This window comes from Mastacembelus armatus, chromosome 4 (assembly GCF_900324485.2).
Source record: "Mastacembelus armatus chromosome 4, fMasArm1.2, whole genome shotgun sequence".
Classification (NCBI taxonomy): domain Eukaryota; kingdom Metazoa; phylum Chordata; class Actinopteri; order Synbranchiformes; family Mastacembelidae; genus Mastacembelus; species Mastacembelus armatus.
In genome coordinates, this window is record NC_046636.1 from 19907355 (window position 1) to 19918450 (window position 11096).

Below are 11096 nucleotides of genomic sequence, written 5' to 3' on the forward strand. Positions count from 1 at the left end.
GGAAACACTTTTTTGGAACTGATTGTGAAAGTGTTTTGACTGGTAGTGATCCAGCTTAACACTGGGTCAGAGTTTAGCCATTGTCTTTCTGTCTTTCTCATCAGATGGTTTTAAATATCACACAAGGAGAATATTTTCATTGTACCACGTCTCAAAAGCCGTTTCAGCAGAACTACAGTACAATTTCAATAATATGAAAAGTAAACAGTGTTCAATCTCATTCATGTCTCAGCTGCTGTGACATGGCTGCATCTTTCTCTGTACTGTTTCCAGCATATAGTCTGAGAACTTCATTTTGTTTAATGATTATGTATGTGTGTGTGTTCCATCACAATTTCAGTGTTTATATTGTGTTTTGACAGAAAAGACAAACCAAGGAAATAAATCAGTTTAAATGTATATATCTACTTTGGAATGTATCTGCTTTATAGGCTCTGTTTTTGACCAGAAAGAAGCTGCTTGGACTTTTATAACTGCACTTTAACAACATATTCAATGTGCAACACGTGAGACCTCACAGTGTCCTCACAGCTCGGTGTCTGGGATCGTGCACATGCTTACTGTAGGTCAGCATGTTGGAAATGACTTCCTGGCATTGGTCAGAGTGAAAATTCAATACAACAGATGTAATAATGTGTTTTAAAATGTATTTCAGTGCCATAATTGCCCCAGACCTACACTTACCATGGCTGTGTGCCCATGTGACTCACTGACCCTCAGACTGTATGAGTATTAAATGTACCTCAATACGAAAGAAATTGCAAGTTAGTGGAGTCTGTACTAACATAACAAATTGTACCAGTAACCTAGAAACCCCACTAAACGCCTGCAAGCTGGATCTGGCCATAAAACTACCCAGCACATAACCCCAGCACATTCAAAGTCATTGTAGCTGCTGTTTATTTACATTCATTTGACTTATACCTATGTCTAAGCAAATCTGTACTCTGCAGATAAAGCATAGTACCAGAAAATGTAACTGAAGAAAATACAGGTCAGGGAAAATGATAGTCCATCTAAGCTGTACTTCCTGTCCTTAAACTGAGTTACAGATTTGGTTTGCTGTCCGACACTTTAAAAGCATTTAACTTAAAGCTCAAAATACAGAATAGCTGCATAAAGCCTGTATAAAGACTTTAAAGGCTGAAACGACGCTACAATCAACACATGAAATGCACTGGTCTTTCACTCTTATGTGGTTGGTTTATAGCCATATTACTGTGCTTCCATTGCTCAAAGTAGAACGCTGCAGCCTGTCAGGAGCCAAAAAGTATTTAAAGGTACTAACGATATGAAAGTTGTTATAGACCTTTCTCAAAGCGGAAATTTTGACTTAACAGTAAAAACACACTATAATATTACTGATGGCTCTGTTCCATCTGGGTTTGCCAGTAAGTGGGCATGTGAAATTTCACAGCTCTGTCACACCCTAAATGTACGCTTCAAATAAAGTGTGTGAAGAGTCTACTGATGCTGCATCTAATCCCCCATTTAACTATTACACAACTTACTTGTGTGAGTTTATTCTACAATTGCAAGTAAATTCTTAGTATATCCATTTAACTATGTTTAGGATAAACACCTCAACCTAAATGCTGAAAAGCAGAAAATATTTAGGTTAAATTATTAATATATTTACAACCACAGCATAATTACAAAACTCACATGGTGGGTATTTTCTATGCTGATTGCAGTACTGTTTCTACTTTACAAGGAAACTTTTATTTTCTTTTATTTCTGCCCAGTTTCCCCTATACAGTTATGGGGGTTGTTCAAATGTGAAAACACCTGTGAAGAAGACGATTTTATGTTGAAATGGACACGAATAGCAACAGTATAAAGTTGAAGTCTGTGTAAGAATTTTTTTTTTCCTCCTAAACCCTGATAAGTCACTCTGAGCGTCCTTCTAACATTTCAGTTCACCGCGTCACATAACTCCAGAGCTGCTGGGTCCGGGCTCGATTAAGGACCCAGCTCAAACCTTGTGTCTGAAGATAAGGAAACGCTCCAGCTGCGGTGTACGTGCCGGAGGTCTTGTCCCGGGCCTGGCCCGCCTCGGCTGGATGGAAAGTAGCGGTTTATCCGGAGCAGGGGAGGGACCGAGCCGAGCACGAGCAGGCAGAGTGAAAGTGCACACGTGGACACCTGAGATCGACGTGGATTTCAGCCAATAAGAGCACGGACAGATGACGGCAGCTCACCTCAGTCGTCCAATGGGAGAGACCGGTGGGGAGTAAACTCCTGATTGTTTAGACTCGGAAAATTTGGGAAAAAGCTTGTGAGGCGACTGGTCTGGAAGCTGCTGGGTCTCGGCTTCGATAGCTGATGTCTACTTGGTGTGTTGTTGAAGAACAGAGGAAACATTTAATCTTTAATTCACTCCTGAACAATGTTCTGTGTCATGCGAGGCTGAGGATACTTTGATTTTTTGGGTCCAAAATATTTCCAGAAACTTTTCATCTCAAGAAACCAGCAGACTTGGGTAAGACCCCCCTCCTCCTCCTCCTCCTCCCATCTTTTTTAAAATTATTTTAACCTTATTACTGTAGTACCACGGTATCCTGCAAATTTACCCATAACTACAAGTATTTATACCTCACAAAGAATCATAAAATGTTATGAAGCTCTTATGTTTGGCAAAGTAGCCAATAGAGTTCACATATAGACTCAGCAAACCACAAAATTCATCTAAATGTTGACATTTCCCCCCAAGCTACTGTTATTCATAAACCCAAGCTCTTGTATCTGCACACTCAGACCAAAACACCAAGTGAGCACAAAGCAAGTCTTAAAGTGACTGCTCTAAGAGAGTGAGTCTATTTTCATCTTTACTGTTTGAGCGCATTAGGCCTGTGGTTCTTCTCCACAGGATCCAGAGTTCTTCAGGTTTCTTGAATCATTTTCACCAAATAACATGTTATACCAAATAACAAATATATATATGTATAAAATGAAACTACTTCTGTATAAAGTAATTATATATATATATATATATATATATATATATATATCTTAACCACAGTTTACTAAATATAGCTCTGTGTAGGACAGGTCTCAATATTATTACTTTATCCATAAGTAGTTTCATAATCTCAAACGTATTATCACTAGTAGCAAAGCTATAGGCCTATATATATTTACACTCTACAACTGGTAAAATACATTTGAATTAGTACTTACTTGTTGCTAAACACCTATTGCTATACTAAGTACTGGAGTATTGGCACCGTGGTATAAGATATTTGATCATTGTTATCATTGCTATTTGATCATTGTGAGGAATTGCTCATGAAGAAATGAAATAGAACTTAAAAACACACAACTTGCCTGTGAGATGTATAAAGTAGCTTAAATTGCATTACATTAAAATTGCAGTTGAATAGAATACTTGAGCATAATAAAAGTGTGTAATTATTTACCGAAATACTACAGCACAGATGCTGGTGTTGATTTTGTGACTAAATCCAAACACTGGACAGTCTTCAGCAGCACTCCGGTGACATGAGGGAGTGATTGCCATGGTGACTAAAGTGTTTCCATCAGTGCTGAGAGGATGCACAGTGTGTTTGTATCGAGTGTCCTCCTTCAAATGGTTCCCTTTATTGCTGGGCAGAATATTTTAAAGGACAAAGGAGAGCACAGCCGCGCCCCTTAGTCCTATTCTCTGCTCACTATTTGTCACTCGTGCTTTGATTGCTTTGATTCCACAAAGCTTTTTTTTTTTTTGTGAAGGGAGCCTAAGTTAACCTAGTTTATACTGGGAAGCTTTTCTCTACCCTTTAAAGTCATTTCATGAAAACACAATGAATTAAAGAGTCTGAGGCCTGTTTTTTGATCATTACTCTCTTACTGAGAGAACGTAATCATAGACCGCAGATGATGACATCCTGGTCTGCACCCACATAGAGAAAGCACACATCAATCAGATGCACACTTAATTCTCAAGGAAATGATGGCTAATCATCAACCAAGGAGGCCATGCAATCAGTGTTAGTGCATGGAGTAAGTGGTAATTTACTTCAGAGGAGAGCACAGCGCAGTGAAACCGCCAGCTTTACATATTTAGAGATAAAGGTGCCAACCTTGTGATGCTGCAACAGGTTTTTTCCCCCTGTCTAGAAACACTTGTGGTAAAGTAAGCTGAAGGGCTGTCTCCAGCACACACACTAATTATGCCTGATTATGCTGTTTCACTAAATTGCAGATGCTCCTGCACTGCATTTTCTTAATCCTGCACTTGTGCAATCCAGGCTAAAATTACAGTTATTGCTGCTGTAAGAACACATATTGTAGATGAGGTAAAAATATCTTGTTTGTTTTGATACATTCACTATTTGCATTTGAGGAAACTAAGATATTTTACTTGCTGATGTAATAGAGACCTAATATTGTGGAAAAAAAACCCCTAATTTATCCTGAGAAAAAAATATGTTTCATGTTTTAGTACAAGAACAAATATTTTTAGATCACAGAGAAAGCAACAGTGGTATCTCTATTTTATATTTATTATATCTGCTAATAGATCTGTTTCCTCCCTCCATTCAGGTGTTGTGAATCATGGGCAGCTTCAAGGGCCATGCACTTCCTGGAAGTTTCTTCCTTATAGTTGGGATCTGGTGGACAGGAAAGTACTCGCTGTGGCATGCCACTCGTAGGAACAAGAACATAGGTTCCACCCGTCTGGCCAGCAGAGCCTCACAGCGCCGGCTGGAGATCATCGAAAGCTCTGTCATACTTTTTTTCTCATTTGTTGGTAAGAAATTCTGTATATTCCTGTAGAAGATGTTTTAAAAAGGTGTTGAATGAAAACAGCCGTTTACATTATCCTCATTTGAATAAAGGAGATTTTGGTGTTTCCTCTGCCACATCCAACAGGGATGCTAGCAGAGCAGTTTGTTGCAGATGGGCCGAGGCTCCACTTGTATGACTTTGCAGAGAAACATTGGGAGCAGCTGATGAACTGGCAACATACCACCATGTACCTGTTCTTTGGCCTAGCTGGGACTGTGTCACTGATTCTCCACACCACAGAGGCTGCCCCACTGGCACTGGATAGGTTAATGCTGGCTATAGCTTTCTTTAATGAAGGTAAAAAAAAACCTAAATTTTTATTTTTCAGTTTTTATTATCATCACTTTTTTTGTTTTTTCAAATCAGTGTTTTCCAACCTTGTTCCAACCTTGTATATTTTTTGTTCCGGTAATCTATGCTAATATTTCCAAGTAACTGTAGAAGTAGCTCAGGTTGGAAATCACTGGTTTAGACCATATGTGCACATTGTGTTCTACATTAACATGTTTTTATTAGATCAAAAGAAACTCACTTAGATGCCAGCGTCTTACTAACTGAGTGCTAAATGGGTTAAAACATTGTTTACTGCACATTTATCATCTGTTCTTTCTTTTGCTTTTGCAGGTTTTCTGTTCCTATACCACCTCCATGGCAGGAGCATGTTGGATGTCCATATACATCAGCTCCTCCTCTATGCTGTCTTTGGAGAAGCTGTTGTTGCCTTCCTGGAAGTCTTCCACCGAGGCAACATCATTCTGGAGCTGCTTCGCTGCACCCTCACAGTGCTCCAGGGAAGCTGGTTTTGGCAGGTAAATCCAAAGTTGTGTAGGTTAGAAGACTGTTACAGTACTAACTCCTGACATTACCTGTGCTTTGGACACAGATTGGCTTTGTGCTTTACCCTCCCCGTGGACCTGAATGGGACCTGACGGATCACAACAACATGACGTTTGTCACCATGTGTTACTCCTGGCACCTTGCCTTCGCCATGCTCATCGTGAGCGTGCTCTATTGCACCGTCAGCTGGTAAGAACGTGCTCCACACCAAAGATCCTATAAGCTGATGCTTGTGTGTTTGTCCTGGAAGTCTTCCAAATTTCCCCTCAGTGTATGTGATTGTGCATATCCACTCTTTGCTGTGTTTTTTCTCTAGTGTGGTCCGCTCCAGACTGAAGAGAACTCCTCCGATGGAAATGGGGCTTCTGAAACCCAGAGAGCGGGACCCAGAGTCGGAGGATGAGATTTTATGAAGAGCACTGTTGTTCGCCTACACCGTGACACAAGTATATCAAAACTTAATCAGGGATATATTGTTTGCAGTTCCAGCAACAATACAAGAGGCACAAGGCATACGGACAAAAACCATAACTACATGATTTCTGGATGCTTTACTGTAGAAATATACTTCTACCTCTGCCTTAATCAGCTGTAAACCCCCTCTAGCCTTATTCTTTTGGTTCACTGCTATTTATTATTCTGTGGTCTAACACGTTGCATATATTCTGTATACCATTCTTTTATTATTCATTTGCACAGAGTTTAAACATGAACCTGAACTCATAAGAGAGTAGTTTTCTTGAATTGCATGCTTTTCATTTGCTTTGCCAGACTTTCATGTCAGACATTTTGGTGTTCACTGTCACCATTTTTTGGTGTAAACAAACATCATCATCATCATAAATACAGCATATATTACTTGAAGTATTTTATATGACATTTTTGTTTCTTAATGTTAGGAGGTTCAGTCACACGTGAGATAAAGTTAATGCCAAATATTAGAAATTTTATTAAAATTGTGTATATGTTTAGATTTTGCAATTTAACATTATTACAGACTCTGTTTTGGTTGCTGTTGTTTATGTTTGTCTTCATTTGTGCAAAATATATTAAGTGTTGCTAAATGCCTTAACAGTGTATGACTGTGTCTATGTAGGGACTTAATGCGTGTCAACACATTATTTAAATATATAAGTCGCATCACAAAACACCACATCACCTCACATTGTCAGAAGAATCATCTGATGATAGTAATAGTATCCTTTTGCTGACAAATTGTCCCTGTAGACTTGTTTTTCTGTTATAATGCAGTATTATAGAAAAAATGAAGAAGATCAGTAACTCAGTGAAGAAAGTATGTTAAATACATGTGTTGTTTTATCCAGTCAATAAGCTAAAACCAAATAACTTGAGCTGATCGTCACATAAAACAAAAAAGCAAATCCATTGTTAAAAGGCTAAGAAATGTTTAGGGGTGTTGTATAAAGATTTCTTAATCAGTTCATCTATAATCAGAACAGCTGCTGATTATAACTGCTCAGTAGTTACCATATTATGATTTGCTCGGCTGTGGGATAAATTCCATATAGACATTAGATAATCAAACTCCGACTCCACAGAGCCTGTAACTTAGATTGGATATCTCCATTATCTCATATATGAATCTAAAGTAATACTTGATAATTAAAACAATAAAGAAAATACATGTAAATATGTAAAAAAAAAAAAAAAGTATTGCACAAGATATTTGTATAGCTATGTAACTCTTGAAGTTGGCTCATCCTTCCGTGTTTGTGCAAAAAAAGATCAGAGTGACACCTCTCCTCGCTCAGATGTCACTAACCTGATGTCATCCACCTGGCCAGGTAAACCACCTGACAGCTCCTCGGGCTGCCTGCAGCCACGTGACCTTCTCCATCCGCACAGATTTGAGGAACCCGGCGATTTGTGTCTGTTCGGTAAACAAACACATTTCTTCACCACATCCAGACGACTTGTAGAGATCTTCAACGATGGATAAACTGAAGTCGGTTTTAAGTGGCGAAGAGGCGCGCCGAGATGACCGGACCATTTTAGAGGTAAGACCTAACACTAATTTTAGCCTACATCGTTTAAGCTGTGGTTCATGCTGAGACTCTAAATGGTTATTGAATCTAAACTCTGTGAATGCAGACTGTCAACGAAGCCTCAACCCTGGGCTGGGCCACACGTGTGAAGGGATTCGTCGCCTGTTTCGTGTTGGGGGCCGCCTGCACGATTTTAGTAAGGATCTGTGATCGTTTCTATGATCTCCCTCTACATGACGAGGAAAGACGCAGGGAGAGCTGAGGTGGCCTTACAGGTTCTTCTGGTTCTCAAGAATGTTGAAGTTATGATGTTAATTCATTTTGGCACCAGTCGTCAGTCCTGTCTTAAAGCTCCAACCCTGCCTTACAGATCAAACCTATGACCTGCAGTTAGGAGTCAGCTGTCCTCATGGATGGTCATTGATTCATTCTTCCATTTCATTTCGTTTGGATTACTGTAATGAAATTTGTGTTGGTGCTGTTGCTGGTTTTCTAACTGGTAACCAGAATAAAATTCAAAATGGTCTTGATAGGCTTTAAAGCAGTGAATAGTTTAGCTTCTTCCTGTCTTTTCTATGTTCTAAAGATCATATCAGTGCTTCTCCTTATTGATGAGGCAGTCTAGATGCTACTACAGCGTATTGCTGCCCTCTTCTAGTTGTTATTTCCCTATTCCCTCCACTCATGCTTTATATCTTTCTGGCCTACTCCAATACTATCCAGCTATTTAGGTAAATTATGTAACTTGAAGGTTGCTTCCCCAAGCTCTCCCAGATCTCTGATCATGGCTCCTTTGGTATATGTTACAGTTCTTATCTCCTGTAAGGATGTGTCTCACTGTTCCTGCTGTTACACATTCACATTTGGCATCTGTGTGTTTCCCAGTCAGAATTAGCCCAATCCTAAGATCACACTGTCCCAGTGTCAGTCTTGTGATAACTATCTGGTCTTTTGCTTAGAAAACTACAGTTCTCTGAATCGCAAAATAATCAGACCTTCTTTCTGTCACCTGATCAGTTTGGTTGTCTGTCTCTATGTGTCAGATCTGTGATAGACTGGTTATCTGTCCAGGGTGTACCCCACCTTTTCCCCACTATCAGCTGGAATTGACTCCAGCCCCGACTGCTGACTTAAATTGAACTAAGTGGTACAGAGAGTACTTATACTTGATAGTTCTCGGTTCAGTTGTTTTTATTTTGCTTTTGTTCTATTATTCTGTCATAATTTCTAATTTTATAATGCACTTCGGTCAGCTGTGTTGTTTTTAAATTGACACTGACATGTCTTGCAGGGAGTGTGTGTGCTCTTCGTTCCCAGGATTGGGCTCACTCTCTTCATTGTCTTTTATACTTTCGGAAACATATGTACTCTCTGCAGGTCAGTGTAAACAGCAATATCCTGCAACAACTTTCAGAATAAAACAGATAACATTTTTGTGGTATCTTTAATATTGTATGACCGGTATTTTACACCAATGTAGGAAGTTATATGCATATTGAATATAGACTAGAAGTATTAAGTATGAGAAGTTTATACGGTACATTTCGCACTCTGTGATCCTGTCCCACAGCACCATGTTTCTGATGGGACCAATGAAGCAGCTGAAAAGGATGTGTGACAAAACAAGAGCACTGGCCACCACTATTATGATTGTAAGTGCACAAGTTCTCATTTTACTCTGCTACATTCCCATAAACTTCCCAAGGCACATAACATAAGGAAAATACAGGTGGATGGAAAATTAAGAACTTGGCATGAACTTGGACCTTATTGGTCCAGGAACCCTACTCAAGCATAATAACACATACAGAAAGAAAAAATCGACTGTTGTTAATATGTTGTCATTCCTCTAGAAATTGAAACTGAAACTTTGAGCCATTTCACTCAGTCTCAGTCAGTCTTATCTATCTTTCATCTTTCATCACTGATGGAACATATTGACAACCAAAAATCACTGTGTGCTTTTTCAAAACTGTGTTGTTATTTACGTGTGTCCCATTAATTTCTTTAGACCTGCCTTGTCTTGACCCTCTGTGCAGCCTTCTGGGTGAGTGGGCATAGACACCAGTGATGATGAACTAAATGCTAACTTGTTGATTATACATGATGGCAGTATTGTTAAAGTCCAGCCCTTCACTGCAGCCATTTCTTTCTTTCAGTGGAAGAATTTCGGACTTGCTTTGCTGTTTTGCATCTTGCAAGTACTGTCATTTACCTGGTGAGTCACCTTTCCTCTTGAATATTAACAGATCACATCAGTCTGAAATTACTGTCCCTTTGTGACGTTAATGGGTTTTGTTTTCAGGTACAGTCTGTCCTACATCCCATGTGTGAGGTTCGTCATTTTCTTTCAAATTATCTTCATAAATGAGATTGAAAATAACATCCAAAGCTTGTGTTCATGTCTGATTCATATCAATTATGTTCCAGGGAAGCGATATTGAAGATGGTGTCTCTCTGCCTGAAATGAGCCCTGTGTTTGTGCTAAAGGGTGAATGAAGTGTTTTAAAGAAAGGCCAGGTCTTTTAGTGAAGTTGCTGAAACAGCTTTCAAGTCATTTTCCTTCAGACAGTCTGTGACTCTTCCTGCTGCACAGCGGACAAGACACATTTTAACTCCTGATGATGTTTCTATTTCTTTATTAAATTGAGCAGAATTATTTTTATTCCAGTTCATACCAAATTTAATGAGGATAGGTGTATATTGTAAAATGTGTAAATATTTGTAATCAGTGTATACATGATTTGTAAATGAACACATGGTAGCTCCATTACTTTTGTCAATTTGGTTGCCTGACAGTTGTTTTTGATACTGGGGAACAGTCCAACTACATGCACTCTCAACCCTCTTTCCTATTTATCTAAATTTACCAATGTAAACCAACCTGAAACAAAAAGTCTATTAAAAATGTACATGAGTAGAATAAGTGTCTTCTGTGTCATCTACACCCACTGTTTAATCTGTTCAGGACCAAAGCAAAAAGTCTTTACAGCTTGTGCAAGCAGGAACAGGAGAATCACTGTGAGAGCCCTATAAAATGACCTCCAGCAGGCTACTGGTGTGCATGATTGTGACTGAACTGGCAGAAACAGACTGGCAACAGTGTGGAGATGCTGTGGTAAATGTTTGCTATTGACCAGCCCTTGCTTTCTCCTGACCTAAATCCACCACCTGACCACCTATGGGACTTTATATCTTGGTGTATCTGACTCCACCAAAAACAATGACAGCCTGACCAGGAGCTCACCAATGCCCTGGTCCAGGTCTGGAAGGAGATTCCCCAGGACACCATCCTTCAACTCATCAGGAGCATAGCCAGATATTGTTAGGAGTGTTTACAGGGACGCAAGAGACATACACACTTCTGAGTCACATTGTGAGTTGCTGTGATGAAATGGAAGCAACTTGAATGAACCTGTGATTTCAATTTTTGCTTTGATTTTCAGTGGGATTTTGAATACA

General features: G+C 39.3%; 2 protein-coding genes across 2 annotated transcripts; both read left to right on the forward strand.

The window, feature by feature from the left end:
• Positions 1-1962: 1962 nt before the first annotated feature.
• tmem45a (transmembrane protein 45a) lies at positions 1963-6639 on the forward strand. The gene is made up of 6 exons (XM_026305120.1): positions 1963-2482; positions 4546-4753; positions 4876-5088; positions 5416-5600; positions 5675-5817; positions 5945-6639. The coding sequence occupies exons 2-6, from the start codon at positions 4558-4560 to the stop codon at positions 6039-6041; spliced, it is 834 nt and encodes a 277-aa protein (XP_026160905.1). The 5' UTR covers positions 1963-2482; positions 4546-4557; the 3' UTR covers positions 6042-6639.
• Positions 6640-7426: 787 nt separating this feature from the next.
• On the forward strand, positions 7427-10512 carry sft2d2a (SFT2 domain containing 2a). The gene is made up of 8 exons (XM_026305219.1): positions 7427-7646; positions 7741-7830; positions 8926-9011; positions 9205-9286; positions 9646-9681; positions 9794-9852; positions 9940-9969; positions 10065-10512. Exons 1-8 carry the CDS (start codon positions 7581-7583, stop codon positions 10102-10104), a joined length of 489 nt encoding a protein of 162 aa, XP_026161004.1. The 5' UTR covers positions 7427-7580; the 3' UTR covers positions 10105-10512.
• The last annotated feature ends 584 nt before the right edge of the window (positions 10513-11096 follow it).

What these genes read in the sequence shown, in the direction of transcription:
- tmem45a (XM_026305120.1), top strand. Translation starts at nt 4,558, where the DNA reads ATGGGCAGCTTCAAGGGCCATGCACTTCCTGGAAGTTTCTTCCTTATA. An exon ending in TATAGCTTTCTTTAATGAAG is followed by an intron (nt 5,089 to 5,415) that starts GTAAAAAAAAAC and finishes TTGCTTTTGCAG; the next exon opens with GTTTTCTGTTCCTATACCAC. An exon ending in CTCTATTGCACCGTCAGCTG is followed by an intron (nt 5,818 to 5,944) that starts GTAAGAACGTGC and finishes TTTTTTCTCTAG; the next exon opens with TGTGGTCCGCTCCAGACTGA.
- sft2d2a (XM_026305219.1), top strand. Translation starts at nt 7,581, where the DNA reads ATGGATAAACTGAAGTCGGTTTTAAGTGGCGAAGAGGCGCGCCGAGAT. An exon ending in ATGACCGGACCATTTTAGAG is followed by an intron (nt 7,647 to 7,740) that starts GTAAGACCTAAC and finishes CTGTGAATGCAG; the next exon opens with ACTGTCAACGAAGCCTCAAC. An exon ending in GGGCCGCCTGCACGATTTTA is followed by an intron (nt 7,831 to 8,925) that starts GTAAGGATCTGT and finishes CATGTCTTGCAG; the next exon opens with GGAGTGTGTGTGCTCTTCGT.